Source organism: Parasteatoda tepidariorum, chromosome 12 (genome assembly GCF_982258835.1).
Source record: "Parasteatoda tepidariorum strain Cologne lab strain chromosome 12, Ptep-v5.0, whole genome shotgun sequence".
Lineage (NCBI taxonomy): Eukaryota > Metazoa > Arthropoda > Arachnida > Araneae > Theridiidae > Parasteatoda > Parasteatoda tepidariorum.
This window is the reverse complement of record NC_141766.1, coordinates 2642535-2662026: the sequence shown is the minus strand read 5'-3', so window position 1 is coordinate 2662026 and position 19492 is coordinate 2642535. Positions and strand designations below refer to the sequence as shown.

The 19492-nt window shown below is 27.4% G+C and overlaps 1 protein-coding gene across 3 annotated transcripts in view; it reads right to left on the bottom strand.

Moving 5' to 3' along the window:
- Positions 1-5906: 5906 nt before the first annotated feature.
- Positions 5907-19492, bottom strand: part of Agxt (Alanine-glyoxylate aminotransferase) — a 98599-nt gene continuing 85013 nt past the window's right edge. For all 3 annotated transcript variants that reach the window (XM_087155975.1, XM_087155977.1, XM_087155976.1), the window contains 2 exons: positions 10475-10557; positions 5907-6170 (listed from right to left, as the gene is read on the bottom strand). In XM_087155975.1, the coding sequence (XP_087012101.1) occupies positions 6014-6170; positions 10475-10557 (240 nt within the window). In that variant the 3' untranslated portion in view covers positions 5907-6013. The remainder of the gene's footprint in view (positions 6171-10474; positions 10558-19492) is intronic.

Sequence of the window (19492 nt, the reverse complement as noted above, 5' to 3'; positions counted from 1 at the left end):
ATAACTAAGTATTTAAACTTTTGTTAGTATTTTACCCCATTTCGTTATTGTTAGAGTGTTCAGATTAAAATTGCTAACTTGTTTAGTGTTTGAAGTAACTGATAAATTTATAAATGTTTATTTCTTGCAAGCCTGCAGTGCTTTCTGCAATCTAGGTTACTAATTTATGTTTATTCTCCCATTCGAGGTAAATTGGCATTGTTGAAATAATGTCTCAAAAAAAATTTTTAAAATTTAAATTCTTGTTTAATTGCTAATTTTTCGGCAAGCAGTTGAATTATACTAGCCTCAGCGTTAATCAGGATCTGTGAAAGTATAATAAAGAAAAAAGCTGCTAACTCAAAAACAATGTCAACTCGCTCCAGTCATTAAAATTTACTAATAAATCATCCAGAGGTCAGGATAGCCTGGTTGGTAGGGCACTGGCCCATGTCCAAGAGTTCGTGGGTTTGATCCCCGCCAGTTGAAGACTCCCTGTGTAGTAAATGGTGACTGATGCATGCTAAATCTGTCTAGTTGCAAAGTCCTCCATATTCCCATAACAAATCAACACCTCTGGGGGTATTGATCCAGGAGTTTCCTTGTCTTTCTTCCGGATTGGTTCAGGACTACTAATGCTACGGAGTTAAGCATTAGTAGTCGCAAACTCGAAATTGGGTCGGCTGTTCAACGACGGATATAAAATAATAAATCATCCAGACAAAATGTATTCATTTTTCAGGGAAGGTAGAAAAAATTACCAACTTAGATAATCCTGAATTAAAATATCTCTCACACACTGCCGTCAAAGGCGTTCGCACCAGAAAACATCAGTTTGGAGATGTTTTCAGAGTAAAACTATAGTTGTTACAAAATTATGAACAACATCACGCAATGTTTTCATTTCCAACTACGCCAATGGATGGAATGATGGTGATCCATCCCTTAACCTATTCCTAGTATACCCTGTTTTTTTCTGGTGAGGAGGGGGGGGGGGTACACTGTCAAGCACAGTTTCTGCCCTTGGCTATCTTCCTTTAAAAGCAAAGCCCAAATGCAGAAGCCTTAGTTAAATGTGGTCCAACTCTATTCATTGAAAAAAATAGAATTAATTTTCATTTTTATGCAAATCATTTCTATCTTATTTTAAAACTAATTCAACTCCGGTTTATTTTTTGTTACCCAAATAGACGGCACTAAAAAGTAGACAAGATACGAGAAACAGTGCATTCATTAATTCTCAAGGTTCTAAATGTCATAACGAACAGGAGTGAAGTTACCAAGTAAAGAGGCAGTTAGATTTGAACTACACATGAATATAGCTGCAATATGTGAAATAAGAACAAATAATGACATATATATATATATATATATATATATATATATATATATATATATATATATATATATATATATATGATATGTAATATACAGGTTTCCCCCCCCCCTGTTATATATAGAACATCTCTTTCACGCTAAAATATTGAAAAAGAAGTTAAAAACATGATATAAAATAAAATAAATTATCCCGGACTTTTCCTTTTTTTACCCATTATTCGCTATTTCCGAAGGAATTTTTTTATATATATGGAACCCTTTAAAACATCGAAAAACATATTAAAAAAGTAATATAAAATAAAGAAAACAAAAAATTTAAAAAATTTAACACCGCCGGGATTCCTACCCACGTCATCCTGCTCAACGAATCTTACACGAATCAACGAATCCTAACCACTGGGTCACGCTATCCAAGGTGTTCCCCCGAATATTTAGCTTAACGTTTTTATCCGTTTTCTAATAGGATAAAGATTTTAATGAAACTACTTCCACAGTTAGCAATTTTATAAAAACATAAAAACGATTTTTATGATTTTACAAAGCAAAAAGTGCAAATTTTTATACCTTTACTAAATTAGACATTATATACAACTGTAATAATAAAATTAATGATAGATTCAGAATAAATATACAAAATTCTTCACAAAAACATCTATTTTTACACAAATGATAATTAACTGTAATAACTTACGAAATGGGTCAAAGAAAGCAAATTATACATTTAAAAAAGTTTATCCTTAGAAGGTAACAGATAACTGTTGTGCTACAACCAAATAATTTAGAAATGTTTTTGTATATAGTTTTAAATACTTGAATATCAATTATACAATTACTTACAGTTCCTTGACATTACGAGTTTCTTTGTCTTTTGAGGTGGATTAGGTCACCTGCACTTTAGTAATTACAAAAATGTAATTTATATTTTAGGGCTCTAAGATAACATTTACCTCTATGTGTTCTTTACTATTTGTGCTATTTTAAACCTAATTCATTATTCAATCCACCATGATTATATCATTTTAGTGTGAAGGAATATCGGCTAGCTCAAATTAATTGTAAATTAGGACAAAAGTGACTAAAAGTACACTTAATAAAGAAATTTAATTAATAACCACAGATACAAACATAAATTACATTTGAACAAAAGTAAAAAGAATTAAAATTTAAGAAAACTCGGGGAAAGGGGAAAAGTCATGTTTAGGGTTTCATATCCGAACTTGAACTGAGTCTCGGTGCAGTGTTGCCAAAAGCTCCAAAAGTAGCGGATTCGAACATTTTGTAGCCCAAATATATATATATATATATATATATATATATATATATATATATATATATATATATATATATATATATATATATATATATATATATATATATATATATATATTAACAAAATTAATATCACAGCATAAGTAAAGTGTAAAGTTTGCCATGTTTTGAGTGCTCTAATTTATTTTGCTATATTTCTGTAAAACAACGCCGTTTGCCAGAAAACACTAAAATTATAATAACATTGGATAGCTCGTTTTTTTCAAGCTTTTTTATGTGTAAAAATCAGTCGGAACTGTCTTCGATATTTTAATGTTGGTGCGGTCTTTGAGCTGCATAAGAATACTAAGAGGTTTCGATCTCAGCTCGCTTCGTTCCCCAACCTCAAGAACCTTAATTACTCGCACATAAAAATGTTCTCACTAGCTAATTTTTTTTTAATAAAAATTATCTCGCGTTTCGAGGAAATTAAAAATAAGACCTAACTAGGACCCAAACTCCAACAAGAAATTCAGAAAAGTTCAACTTCATGGGCCTACATCTGTGTGTATTTAAAAATAAAGGGCAAAAAATCTTTTTTTGATAAGCAAAATAATCTATTTGATCATTTCTGCTCTGAAGTTCGAAACAATACAAAGTACAAACATTCAGCTCGCAGATGAGAAATATGACTTTGCTTTTCTTTGTAACAGCATCAATAATTGTTTCAAACTCGATTGAGAATAGTTTTGATAGTAATTTGGTGAACAAATGAATATTTTGATTTGGGCCTCGTATGAAACAGTATTTTAAAGCGTCTACGAAGCAACAAATATTTTTAACTAATTTTTTTTTTCATTTATAGTAGCCGTAACATCTGTTGCAAAGTTTAAAAAAAAACAATGATAAAAAGATAGATTTGCACTAAATGCTCGTAAATATTTTCTTTTCTCGCAGCTCGCTTAGTTGCTGTGCTTACTTTACTTGCACAGTGAAACATGTTAAGTTGACCATCTCTATAAGTTAATCACCCATCTAAGATTTTGATGATCAAGTGCAAAACAGGTAAAAACAATTTATTATCATTTTTATAAGATGACTTCTCTTATAAAATCATCAAATTGTAATTCCACTTCTGATCAGTTTACGCTAGTTTCACTGTAGTAGCTTTAATAATTTTCTAAACTCCTTTTATAACACACAGCATATACATTACCGTGTTTATCATTTAAAGTAATTATCTTTCCTAGTTATTTTGCAATTACTATAAATGTTTCGAAAGGTTTAAAATGTTGACATTTTCGAATTAAAAAAATTGTCGTTATTCAATTTTCCTGATCCCTAAGTGCATTATGTTTCAATTAACTTAGTTATTTTTATTCATAATTTCATTGTTATAGTTAATTGTTTGTTATAATTATAAGTTTGTTATATTTGTTATAGTTATAATTTTATTTATAATTTGAAATTTCATAGTATATATTTTTGTTTTAAAAACAAAATCCATCTTTTGCGTTTCATCGTCATCATTGGGTGGGCCTTGGCCTTCTATGAAATATTTCTTCATGTCGTTCTCCCTGATGCCAATTCTGATTATCATTTGCGTTTGGTAATACGAATTTTATTTTAATATGATAACTATCCAAAACTTCATTTTTACTTGTTTAATTTATTTATTGCATATTTGGCAAAATGAGGTGAAAAATAATAACTGTAACCATAGCAAAACATATTATAGCTTATTTTTAAAAAAAATACTTTCATCATTTACAACGGGCAAATCTAAGCTCTAGAGAGATATAAAAATTTTCCTATTTTTCGTGCAACTGTGAATAGATGGTGATTTACAAAAGTGAAATGCATTCACAAAAAAGCATTTAACAGTACGATATTTTTTGGAAACTCATTGTCATTCACAACAACTATTTTCATTCATCAGGTTTAATGACTTTGGATTTAATTTTTCTGAGTTTCAAAGCTAGTAACGTGATTTTTTTTCTCCAGAAGATAAATAATAGTTGAAATAATAGTCCGATTAATAATAGTTGGAGTTAAAAAACATTTTCCCCATCATACTCTCCGTGCATTTTTCCATATATATCTTTGCGATTTCCCGAGTCTGCGATTTGAAACATAAACAAGGAAAGATTATAGACTCCATCAGTAAAACATATCAATAAGAATCCAAAACTGAAGCGAGAACGTTTTCAACAGCAACAAAAATGTCCTTTTTAAAAATGGTAAAGAAGCTGCAAACTTTCAGAATCATTTTATAATGGGAAGGAAAAAAATTTAAAAATATATATATATATTTCAGTAAGGAAAAAAAGTAGCGCATATTTAAGATTTGTAGCGTTCGAAAAATAATAAGTAGCCCAAAAAGTAGCAAGTAGCGAAAATTCAATTTTCAGTAGCGGGAACTTTTAAAAGTAGCCCAATCCGCTACTTGTAGCCCAATCTGGCAACACTGTCTCGGTGGTGGGGACATAGGTGGCACCACAGGGTATTGGTTTGTTACATCATTAAAAAAAAATTTAGTTGCATTATTGAGAACAACACGTCAGTAATGTCAACATTTGTCATTATTAACAACACTTCAACTCACAAAAAAGTTGTTTGTATGCATAATGCTTAACTATTTCCATTATGGAATTTAATTAAAAAAACTATAAATGCAATAAAAATATCCTACAAGCTAAATTCATATTTAGTAATTAAGATGTTGCTAAATTTAAATAGAATAAGTAGGAAATTTATCATATTTATTCATTTCTTGCTAAAAAGTTGAAAAGGAAAAACAGTTCTGAGATAACACCAAAACATGTCAGGTCAATGCAAAAAAGTATTCATATTTCTGATTTATTTAAGACAATGCTCTTCACGGTAATATATCAAATTTAAATTTCAACTAACAGTTTCAAATTAAAATTAACTTAGAAAGCGCTTTGCTTAAAATTATTATGAAATTTTGCAGAGAGAATTTGTCTTAATATTTAATTTCTATGCTTCAGCAAATTTCTGAAAACTCCTAAATATATATCAATTTTAATATTTTAGCGAAATAAAAATATTATTCAACCACTGCAAATAAACAATTTAAATAGATAAATAAAAGGGCAGATCGACAAATTTCTATACTCTTATATTCTGATGAAAATCATGAAAAAATTCCATATGAATTAACTTCTGCTTTAGTTCATTAGAACAAAAAAAAAATATTTTTCAAAAACCTCAAATGTTGGAGGGTATGAAAATGCATTGAATCATTGATGAGGAATGACATTTCAGTACAGAACCCTATTTATGATGATCATTATTAGAAAAGTAATTAAATTCAAAACCAGAATGATATAAATAATTTATTAAAATGTAACAAACATTTATAAATTTCCTCCATATATTCTATACAAAAATAAAACCATTGCAGTAAAATTTGCAGTTCTATAATTCAAAGTGAACTGGTTAGTTTACTACTTTCAATGCATTTTTTTAAAGCTTCACAAGTTTTTTTAATATTCTCTTCATTACAATTGTAACCCATCAAGCCGATGCGCCATACTTTTCCAGCAGTAGTTCCTAAGCCACCAGCTATACAAATTCCATACCTGCGTTTAGAAAGAAAAAAAAATCATGTGGAAGCAAAGCTACGTTATAATAAAACAGGATATTTACTACTTTCATTTGAAATAGATTGTAAAATAGATATACAAACATTTTAAATGATATGATACGATATTTTTTGTCATTACCATCACAGAGTCAGATACAGATTCCATCTCAATAAAATGCCAGAGAGTGCTAATGTATTTTTTTCAAGAATGGGATTTAACTTTTAACTGATATCTACCACTTCTTAAAATGAAAACAATAAAAAAGATATTTAAATTGACATGATTTTGAAAATGAATGTCTCAGTTGCAGTTAAATATTGTAAATATAATTAAAATGCTAAAATAAAAATATTTTCTATATATGCCATTATCTTCAACCTTTATCAATTCATTGCTATAGAGACACTAAACTTCTAAAACATTTTTATAAGCTGCTTTAACCTATATATAAGATGTTATGCAAAGATCATCTTTTAACATATGTTTTTAGAATCTGAATACTCGATATACAGAATCAAGTTGAGAAATAAAAATTGGAAAGCACAATTTTTTTAATGAAATTTCCATCTTCAAAAAATAATGAATCAGAAGATTTCTACTACTCCACTAAGAAGACTTGATAAACATACAGACATTATCTATTAAAACTACAAACAATAGCCTTTTACATAAAACAACTTATTTGCAAATAAGTTTTTCTTATTATTTGCAATCATTTTTGTTTAATTCAATAATGACCAAAAATTTAAAATTATCTTTACTTTTAGACTAATTTTAAATGAAAAAATTAAAAATTTTAACGGAATTAGTAATATAGTTCTTGAGAAATTAAAACCTAAAAATAACCTATGAGTTTTTAAAAGGTTTTACTAACCATAATCTATAAAACCAATTTTGTTTCAGACCAAGTTTGGTTTCAGTCATTTATAATGAGATAGATTATATTAAATTTGTACTTCAATTCAAACTATCTAGTTTGAAGAACAAAATTCTAAACATGAACAGAATCAGGTGAATAGTTTCCTAAAGCCCTGGATACGAGGATTAAATAGCGACACGCCACCATCTTAGTGACTACAACTCTGTTGTAACCGCAACTCTCAATGTAGAAATACGGAGTTTCTATTCTTAAACGCCACTTTTTAGTGATAGATGATTCGGTGTAAACAAACAAAATAATGAGCAATTTAAAATATAACGAAACAATTATTATTTTAGTATTTTCTTAATATAAAATTTTATCATACTTAGTATTGTTTGGAGTCCATTTATCTGTCAATTCTATGCAGCCATACTTTCCGGCAATCTGTATTGCGATCTTCAATGGGTAAGGGATATGATTTAAAGCCTAATTTTGACTTAGATCATCCAAATGCACAACAACCAATCATTATTAATTTAGAAGTATGAAACAAAGTAAAAAGAAAAGCAATAATGATACTTCACTCTTCAAACTAGCCAACTAAATGGTGACAGTTTACCCATGTGATCAGCGACAACTAATTGAAAGTGGCACAAAGGCCGCAAGGAAAAGAGTGATGCTACTTAATTAAACAATCTAGGGCTTTACAGTTCCCAAGAAATGAAAATTTTAAAATGCTACTTTTTTAAAGTTCTGTTCTAAATTTATTTGACTGATTCTGTTCAAATTTAGTTATTTAAAATAGCATTGCTTAAAACAAAGTAAAAATTAGAAAACTTAAGGTTAAGTTTTTTTTTTCCTATCATCATAAACCTAAATAAAAAACCTATTTCAACACAATAATTATTATTATTAAACTATGAATTAATATTTTTAAGCCATAAATTATCCTTTTATGTTTATTATTCTTTACATACCAATAGTTTTTTTTTTTATTGGATCAAAGTTTTGATTAAATAACCTCTTCTTCAGCCATTCAAATTTAATCAAACAAATTTAACTACTGCAGTTCTAAGATTTAGAAAACTTGTATTTTAATAGTCCTTCATCTTCAAATTGACAAAATTCAACTATATTGCATTTGATGATCATATATTATTTTTATGAACTTGATTATATAAAATAGCACATTAATAGAATATATTTACGAAGCCTTGTCTTTATATTAAGTTTCATTTGTTAGTGCTAGAAACTGTTAGTCTATTACGCTTGAATGTAAATTTAAATATGAATTTTTTTAATAATACATTATTAAATTTTTAAAAAAAGACATTTTAAGAAATTTCATAAATAGATTCTCATTAGATCATTAGGGGAGAGTCGGGTAGCCCCGCTCACTTAAGGATAATTGCTTATATTTCTGTATAATACTGAGTAATAATCAACATTTTTGTATGTTTCTATTGTTTTATCATCTAATTAAATAATGCAAAAAGAATAAACCAAAAAAAGAATAGTTAAACTTGAAAAAATAGAAATTTAAAAAAGCATGTTTTTCAGCTCTTTTCAAAATGTGTCGGGTAGCCCCGCCCAGTTACAAAAATTGTGTTTTTTGGCAATTTTTTCAGGTGTAAATGAGAATGACCAATGTATTGACAATAGATAAACCTCATTTGTAACTGGGCGGGGCTACCCGACACAAAAAATAGAAATCCAGAATACCATTTTTATCACAAAATTATTTTATTTATTACATATTTATATACTTTTAGTGAATTCTATCATTTAATAACAACAAATGTCATACTTTTTATCATTATTAATGTATATTAATATATTATAATATTAATGTATATTAATATATTATAATATTAATGTATATTTATATTAAATATTTAACGAAAATAATTTAATTTAAGTAACAATAATTAATAACAATAGTTGTTTTTCAATATAAACTTATTTGGTTGATCTCTTCTTATAAACTTAATATAAAATACTTCCTATAAAATTACAAATTCACTTTGTATTTTGATTGCATTCAAATGCTTCTGTAGATTGATTCGCTCACAAATAAGTGAAAATAAATAAGTAAGCAAATAGCTCATCATAATATTTGTGATTTCTTGATATTAAATTTAATTTGGATATATCAATTATATTTTAAAAATATTTAATTTTTCATTTTTAAATATATAAATTTATGTTTCATATAATATTAAAACATATATTTGTCGTTAAAAATGCATATAACATTCAAATTTGAAGCAATAAAATAATAATCTTTGCAACCGTACATTTATCGACGAAATAAAATTGGGCCGTGATACCCGACATTCATATGAGCGGCGCTACCCGAAATCCAATTTTTTTGTAAATTTGTAATTACTCGAACAATTTTTTTAATACAAACTTTTTTCTTTGTGCGAATTAAACTTAAGACTACATACTTTAATACTGTATGTATAGAAAAAATTATTTTTTTAGTATTAATTTGAAGTTTAATCGAAACATTCAACCAATTTTTCTTAATTTCATGACTACTGTATTCAACATATTTTCAAAACTATTGTTTACCATGTTACCAGCTGCATAAATACTTGAAACTTTGAAAGTAATCTTTTTTTAATATAAAAATTAATGTCCGATGGCCCATTGACTTGAAAAAATATTCTATACATATGAAATTGACAGTGGGCGGGGGTACCCGCTGGGCAGGGCTACCCGACTCTCCCCTATACCATAAACCTTTTTAACTTTAAAAAAGGTCCAAATAATCAGCTTTAAGAAAGAAAAATTTCCTACTCCTGTTGGATAGAAATCATGATCTTGATATTTTCCCTGCCAAGAGAGAATGTGAAATGCTGAACATACTTTAAACGAAATCCCAAAATTTTTTCCCTGTTAAGTGTTTCACCAAGAATATGTATGAGTTTTCTAGATTTTTTTAAAACCGCTTTCCTTATAAGGATTTGATAATGTTAATCCTTCAAAGAATCATACAAACACATGTTTTTTTAATACTAACTTTAACAAATATTTTTTTTAACACTTTTAAAATTGAATGTTAAAAATGAAATAAATGACTAGCCACAAATATTTACGTTGGAAATTATAAACTGTTTTATACTTCAAGAAATTCAAAAATTCTATTATTATATGTAAATGAAATTTCATTATTTTATAAAATATAATTTTACAAGGTACTAAATTTATTATTATATTTTCCCAGTTTTTTTTTTTTTTTTTTCTTTCTTTAGTAACTTATTAAAATTCAATGCAAACACATATTAAAGTCTTACACTAAGTATTTTTATACAAATTTAGTGATTCATTCTTACTTGATAAAATTAAATAATCCACTTAAAACTTTATACAAAAAAAAATTAGGGTACAGTAAAAAACAATTTGCAAAAAGAAACACTTTATAACTTACTTTTCCTCCATCTCTCTAACAATGTGTTGTCCATCAATTCCAGCTGGGATTTTTACTGTTGTGACAGATGGTAAACGATATACCTGATAAAAATTAATGAAAATTCTAGTTACTAGCTATAGTCCATTCCACCTTAAGTTGGCACTGCAGGGAAAGGTAGGATATGTAATACTCCGCTTTTGAAAAGTAGTTCTTCTCTATTTTGAAATTAATTGCAGCTTAAATGCGCGTTCAAATATAAATAAATTTTGTATAATAAGAAAAGTTTATCTTCAAACATACATTCGAAGTTTTTCATGTTTAAATGTATTTAACTTATAAATAACTTCTCAGTAATGCGAATGTACAAAGAAGAAAGAGGTGTTTTAGTTTGGCGACGGATTAGTTTTCAAGGCCAAGGAGTTGGCGCGTTGGTTAAGTTTATACACTGGTCAGCCAGATTTGCTTTGTTTTTAATTAGTTATTAACTGTTAATTTGCTGTTTTTTACTGGTTAGTTATTGTTAGCTCGTTTTTTAAAGTTATTAATTTTTTTGACCATAATTTTAAATTGTGATTTCTTTTTTTTTCTTTTGATTTTTAAATTGACAAAATAAATGTATCAGATTGAGTTTATAAGTGTAGTCATTCATTAAAAAAAGTTTTTAAAAAATTCTATGTACTAATTGAAATTTTTTTTCACAATATTTCTTTATAGAAAATCTGATAATGCCAAAGATACTGTAAATATATTATGAGAAAAAAACTTAAATGTTTACTTTAATCTGTACTTTCAATCTCAAAAATCAAAAGATTTTTAAAAATGTAATTTGAAATGTGTTGGAATCTAACACATACCAAGAAAGAAAGTAATTTCGTTAGCTAAAATTAATTAATGCAGCAATTTATTTAAAACGAATTTTAAAACTTAGAAAAGAAATAATAAAAGTATGAATAATTTAAAACACTGCTTTTTTTTAAATCAATATATATGTAAAAAAATCAGTTGATTTAAATCAATGATTTTTTTAAAAAAATCATTTGATTTAAATCATTCAAATCGCGATTTAAATCAAGTTGATTTAAATCAACAAACCATGTTCATAAATGAAAAAAAAAAACTAATTTAAACCAGTATAGTAAAATTGTATTTGATTATTTAATTTTCTAAACATTAACCTCATTAAAAAAAATTTTCCCGTCAGAATGAATGAAAAAAAAATAGACAGGTGAATATTATTAAACTGATGACAGTTGAGCATATTTGCTGTGTAGCTAATTCAACATGTGATTTTAATATTTTTTTACGACAAAAGTAAAAATTGTTTTCGCTTTATTCAATCTCCTTAAAGATTCAAATTTTGTGTCTTTTGCGCCATGTGTAGCTCTGAAGTACAATTCGCTTTTTATAGGAACTTCAATAATGTGATGGCGGAAATTTAAGATTTTTAGTTTTGTTTAATTAAAGGGATTTTTAAATATTATCTTAAATACAAATTCCATAATATAAGTGTAAGTATAGGAATTGAAATAATTTCAAAAAAAGATACAAAATATGAATCATAATTTTTTTTTAACATCGGAGGGTCAATTTAAACCAGTCAATATTTTAATTATTAGTTTTGAAATACAAAGCCGAAAAAGCTGAGAAATTCTTTCTCTTATGTAGAAAATATTAAGATATTTCAGTATCTGACAAAATATTTCCAGGCTAATTCTACTATACTTAAATAACTAATTATACGGATTTATCTCTTAAGCCAACTTTCACCCGCAAAGATCCTGAAAAGCAAGGGAAGATTCTGATATTTTAAAATATGTATTTTCTTTTGAAAAAATGCGCCTAACCGCCCAAGTAGAATTTCTCCTGATAAGACATTGTAGATTGAATTCAATTCAGGGCGAGTCCACAAAAAGTTTGCAGAAGGAACTGTCAACTGTTAAAATATTAAATGAATAACATGATAACCACCAGGACAGGTCAATGAGCTCCTGTTGAGTCTGAGAGGGTGGGATATGGCAGCTGCAAATATAGGGGGGAGGGGCGTACATGCAGTACGCGCTCCCTATGTGGATAATACCAAAAATTCAATTTTTGAGAATTATTTTTTTGGGTAAGTTCTTTTGTCTCTAAGAAGCAAATATATTTCATAAAAAATTTATTTTTATATTACAAAAAAGAACTTCTGAAAAAAAAATTTAATTCTTTATTCATATATATATATATATATATATATATATATATATATATATATATATATATATATATATATATATATATATATATATATATATATATATATATATATATATATATATATATATATATATATATATATATATATATATATATATATATATACATATATATATATATATATATATATATATATATATACATATATATATATATATATATATATATATATATATATATATATATATATATATATATATATATTAAAAAAAGAAGAAAAAAAAAGAACAGTAAATATTAAAAAACATAGGTATGATATTTTTCATGATAAATGATTCCCTGCCTATGTTGACTTTTTCTTCCCCCACAAAACACCAATGTGGGATAAATTAATACAAAAGCTATGTGCTACAAAAAGTAAGCATCTAAAAATAAATATTTGAAACAACGTATTTATGCGCATCTATGCATTTCCTTTTTTTGCTTAAATTTCAGCAAAAAAAAAAAAAAAACTTTTCAAATATATTTTTTTTCTTCTATTGTTTACAAGTTAGTTTAGTTAAAAAAATCATAATAAGAAAATCTGCTTCTGAAATACTAATTAAGAAATTAGCTTACAACTAGTATCTTAAAATAATAATTATTAGAAATGCTCGAAAAAATCGTGTTCTTTTCTGTATTCTGTTCAAAATTTTAGTACGATTCTCGGTTTAAAAAAAAAAAAAAAAAAAAAAAACATTGGCGTTTTGCTTTTTTAAACGCCAATACTGGCCACTTTCTCTCCTTTTTTTGCTACCTCATCCCTCAACCGACTTAAAGAGTAACCCAGTTTCCATGACAACGTCTGTAATCCGGTCTGCCTACCTTTCTCTCCAGTGCCAACTTAAGGTGAAATAAAATTGTTTATATAATTATGTTTTATAAAATATTTGTCCAATTATTTCACTTGAAAGCAAACAAAAAATATGTCTATCTTAGAATATTCTTTCAACTAAAATTTTAATCTATTAAATGCACATCACTGAGTAAAAACACATTTTTAAAACAGTTTTTTTTTTTTAACAAAAATTATCTACTAAGTTAAAACTATTTGACAGAATTGCGTGTTACTAAAATGCTAATGAATTCAATAAAACTTTTCTCAAATCTCGTTTTTCAACGCATGGTACATTTTTGTATATTCAATAAACCGTGTAAATAATTAACCAAGCTTAAAGTATTATATTTTTCAACCAGTAATGCACATCTTCCACAGATAAAAAGTGACCTATAAAGTATTTTGACATGGCCTCTAAACTGTCTTAAATATCAAAAATATGTTAAAAATAACAATAAAAATATGTTAAAAATAACAATATCTTAAATATGTTAAAAATAGCAAAAGTAAAAACAGGGTGAGTAGAGAGATTTTTCAACAAAAAATAAGCCCTTTTGAGTACTTTTTAAGCACTTAAAATATATTTTTAATCACTTTCCAAAAAAAAATCATAATTAGGATCTGTGCCGTAATAAAAATTATTTTTTCATATCATTTAAAGTTCTTAATTTATAAACATAAAATCAATAAAATTCAAAAAAAATTTCGAAAATTTCACATAATCATGATAAAATAACTAGTTTCTGATAAATATTGTAGAAAAAATTGTGAAAAACTTGAATTTTTTTGTAATTTAGAACGACAAACGATATGGCAAAGAAAAAATATATTTTAAAAAGATAGAAAATTAAGCACTTTTTACAAACCACGAATAAATAAAGCACCTTTAAGGGCTTTGAAAAATGTAAATAAGCACCTTTTAACACTTTTTAAAAATGCTACACAGCCTGAAAAAGTAACACAAAAGAATCTTTTTAACCATGCTCTGATACAGTAAGCAAAAATCCAAGGAAAATACAACAAGCCACTATTCAATTTGATTGTTACTCTTCTTGAAAGACTTAACTTTTTCTGTCCACCCCCTGCAACCTTTCTAATTTAACTTTCTAAAATATACTATCTTTCACTAACAACCTCTCTGGCAGGGACCATTTTTTTGTAAGATGCCTTTTGTCTAGCATAGGTGTGGGGTCGTTAGCTGGCGTTGTTGTTGCTCTGTGACAGTAAGCTAGTGATCTAGTTGAACTTTCCATAAAGAAATTAATTCAAATCAAAACTATCATATTAATCTCATATTGTATTAGTAACAATTTCTTCAGAAAAATAGTAAAATATAATTTTAAGCACAAATAAAAGTTTTTAATTTTCTGTTTTTAAACTCTTCTATATACCTATCAAATAGTTGCAATAATTTGCTTTGTAATCTTGTAAGTTTTAGATATTATCTGCGTTAACAGTAATATGTTAAGTGGTATGTCACTGCAGGATTTTAGAAATAATTTTCTTTTTTTGCTTAAACAATGCCTAGTACCTTAAAATAATACAATGTCCACAGCACTCGCACCTGTACCTGAAGGATTCGATTCTATTAAATATCTGAAACAGGATGCAAAATATCTACTTTATATAAGGAATGAGATGATATTTTCTCATTTTTGCACAGCATCAGGAATATACATAATTAAAAGAATTCGTTAAAGCCAATTTACATAAATTTATGAAGTTTAGTTTTCCCTTAGAAGTCATCATTAAACTAAAATTAAACTATTTTAATTCGAATTTAGAGCTGGTATGGTTTCAAATAAACAAATTAAAGTTTGCTGCTCTTCATAGATTCTATGTTAATCAGGGCCGTAACTACGCCGGGGCACCGCCCCGACGGTCAAGGGGGCCCCATATGACGAGACCACATCATGTTTTTTCAAAATACAGTACTCTAATTATATATATGTAGGAAAGAAATTGTGATGAAAATGTTCTTTTTTGTAATTACGTACCTACTATAACAAGGGAAGGGTAAAAAACGGTAAAACACCTTTTCGCGAATTATTTCCCTTTCTCAAAAGAACAAACATGCTTTGCAGAGAATGGGAAAGGTCACAGCTGCATGTAGTTGATTGTTAACACTTTCGGTATACTGCACTTCTGGTTTACTTAGTTGTTTCCTCTACTATCTAGCGTCAGACCCAGTGGCGTGCCAACCAGGGGGAGACAGAGGGGCCCCTCTAAAATTTAAGTGATGGGGCAAACGATGCGTTTCGCCCCTCCTGAAACTTAGACACTCTCAAAAATAAAGTAAAATCGGTCATTTGAATTTTTTTTTTTTCAATGTTGAAGGTATTTTTGAAATAAGAAAACTTTATATTCTTCTAACATTTATGTGCTTTGCCTCTTCTGATATTTAGTTATTCGCCAAGACGAAGTCCATTAAAATAGGTAAATTTAGAGAAGGAAAAAAAAAAGCTATTCTTTCTCAGCTTGGAAGTTATACATCAAGTAGGAAACTTTATTTTGTTATAAGCGATTAATGTGTTTTTTGACTTTTGGAAAAGTAAAGTAAAAGTGGAAAAAATATTTTACTTCCAATTTTCACTCTATTTTCTTCCGAAATAGTAAGGGGGCAAACATAGTGTTTCGCCCCTTTTGAAATTTCAAAGTGCTCAAAAATAATAGAAATTGGTAACTAAAAAAAAATGTCATCTATGAATCTATTTTCCAAATAGAAAACTTTATTTTCTTCTGAAATAAAAGTGAGGGGGGGGGGATTTGCTTCTCATCTTCTGAAATTTAGACATTAATAGAATAAAATCAAGTAGAGTAGGAAGTTTTAGAAGAAAAATATCGTTTTGTTTCATAACTTCGAGGCTATTTTCCAAATAGAGAGCTTCATTTTCCTCTTAAATTATAGTAAGGGGATAGAAAACTTTATTTTCATTTGAAGGGGGGCTAAAATGTGTTTTGTATCTTTTGAAATTTAGACATTTAAAATAATAAATAGTAAAAAAAAAATTTTTTTTTTCTTTTTTAAAAAAAAAAAAAACTTTGAAGCTATTTTCTAAAAAGAAAATTTTATTTTCCTCATAAATTAAAGAGAGGGGGCGACGAATGTACTTCACCTGTTCTGAAATTCAGACATTCGCAGGAATAAAGTCAGATGAAATTTATATTTAACTCTTATTTTCGACTTTAAAGCTATTTTCCAAATCGAAAACTTTATTTTCCTCTGAAATTTAATTGAGATGGAAGATAATGTGCGCCACCCCTTCTGAAAATTTGGCATACGCTACAATAAAATAAAATAGAATTGAGAATTTTAGAAAAAGAAACCACCTTTTTTCCAATTTACTAGCTATATTCCAAATTGAAGTAGAAATCCCCGCCACAAGAGAAATACTTCGGTTCTGTTTCAATTCTTTTCTACATATTACAACTTTCAATTTATTAAAAAATTTAAAATTATTATAAAATTTAAAACTAAAACACGAGAAGAGAAGAGGAGAACATCATAAAAAAGCATAACAAGTGTTTAGAAAACTAAAATAAGTACCACTGTTTTGCATCCTGAAAAATGCATCCAACACTGAGACGATTTAAAAGCATCTGTTGGTGGCTGTGGGTGGTATGAAGTGTTAAAACCTTCATACCACCCACAGAGTTGACCCACAGTTATCTGACTCCTCAAAAAATAGCCATCTCCTTTTACACCTTGGGAAAATGATATTTTGCTTCTTTAAATTGCCTTATAATATTTATGACCCTGGACTCATTTGTGCTTTTATAAAATGTCAGATATTTACAGTACCTCCATGTCCTTTTAGTTGTCTTAAACTAGCAATTATCTAGATCAGAGGTCGCCAAAGTGGTCTATATAGACCCCCAGGGGTCTATTTAACAAAAGCGGGGGTCGATCTGAGACAGGGAGGCGAATGGGGGTCGATCCGAATCGGAAGAGTCGGGAAAAAAAACAGTTCTCAATACGCAAATCACACATACCTAATTAAGTATATAAAATTTGTGATTTTTTTTTTATAATTGACTCAATATCAGTTTCTTTATAAGACATAAATTTATAAGAGTATATTTATTGGGGTGAAACAAGTATTTACGTACCACCGCGCAGTGGCACGAACTCAGCGCAGTTTATAAGTCATATGCTTATGTGCGCTTGTCCAAATGTCACGTGTGACGAGCATTGACGTTACAAATGTAAATATCATACGCAGTTTCAGCTATCTTTGCAAACTGTGTTGAATATTTGCAGTGTCGTTATTAAAACTTTTATGGTTTTGGATAATTAGTTATTGTTTCGATAAAACCATTAGTTTAGTTTATATATCAATTTTAATTATCAATGCACAAAGAGAAGGTAAGCATTAATAATACGGATTAGTACAGTCCACGACAAAACTATAGCCCACTTTGTATTTTTTTACAAAAATTACAAAATTGACCAATTTTGACGAAAATTAAAATTGACCAATTTTAAACGCAATATAGCGAACCTTGCAAAAAAAGAAAAAGAAAAAAAAACACCAGGCACACCCATCTCATTGATCAAGAAGCATTAAATCTTTAGTTACTTTACTTATTATATCTACTTATGCATAATTACTTTTAATTTAATAATAAGGTATTTAAATTTCAATATTAATGTATTTTTCATAAAACTATTGTTACACAATGTACTATTACTTTAATAAATGTTTAAAATCATGAAATAAATGTACAAACACAGTATCTAATAGAGTTTTATTTTAACTAACAGAAAATTACTTTTGTGGGGGTCGATAGAGATTTCGAAAAATTATATAGGGGTCGATGATCAAAAAAGTTTGGCGACCCTTGATCTAGATGTTCTAGGAAAACAGATGTAAGCTTTTAAGGGATCCAAGGGGATGACTCTTGTTGACATTTACTTAGGTCATTTTGTCAAGAGATTTTTTCTGCGGCAAACGTAAAACGTTCCAGCTAAATTCCAGTTTTTAGCTCATTTAATTGCGTCATTTAAATTAACCATTTTTAATTCAGATATAAATTTTCTGTTAGCTTTTATTTTATTCAATTTTTGAAATTAAAATTTAACTTTAATTAAAAGTTATTGAAATTATTTGCAACTTCCTTTTTTTCAAACATAAATCGTGATATCAATAATTCCCATTCTTAATAAAACTTTTCTTTGGAAAACAAGAAAACCAAATGTAAATTTATTTATAAGGAGGTAAGTAAATTTTTGCATTAACTCATTTAATACATTTAAATTTTATATTTATATACGGTTCGAATTCTTTTATAAGAATGGTAAAATAAAAATTGCTTTCTTTTATGTTCGTATTTAAAATTTAATTTGTATAGTAAATACTTTAATTGATAATTTTACTGTTTATTGTGTGCATGGATTGTGTTCCTTTTTTATATTTTTCAAATTATTAAGACCTTTAAATTTTTTAGATTGGAACTTCGAATTTTCAGGGTTTTCAACAACTTTGTTTTCATTAAAAAATGAAATGCAATCTTTATTTTATATTAAAAAAAATCCTATTTTATTTAATAAAAGAACGCATTTAATTTAATAAAAAAGCTATGACCATCAGCTTAGAAATCCGTAGCAATTAAAATTCATTGCCATGACAAACCATTAAAAATAATTTTTTTTTTAATTAGCAAATATGCTTCGACTTTTTCTCGTTTTTCTTTCATAAAAAAAACTATTACTCTTTCTCATAATTTTGTCACATATGATTACATGGCGTCATGAATACATAGGCCAAATATTCAAGAACGATTTTCTAGGGACCTGTCCATATTGGAGTAAGGCAACTTTGTTTTTGTTAATTGATTTATATAGAGAAAAAATTTCTGAATATTTTTTCAATTAGGACTTTTTGAAATGTAGATATATGTGCTGATAAGAAAATAGAAAAAAAAAAGTCTATAGTTTCCTTCAGTTTCCATAACGCGATCAAAAA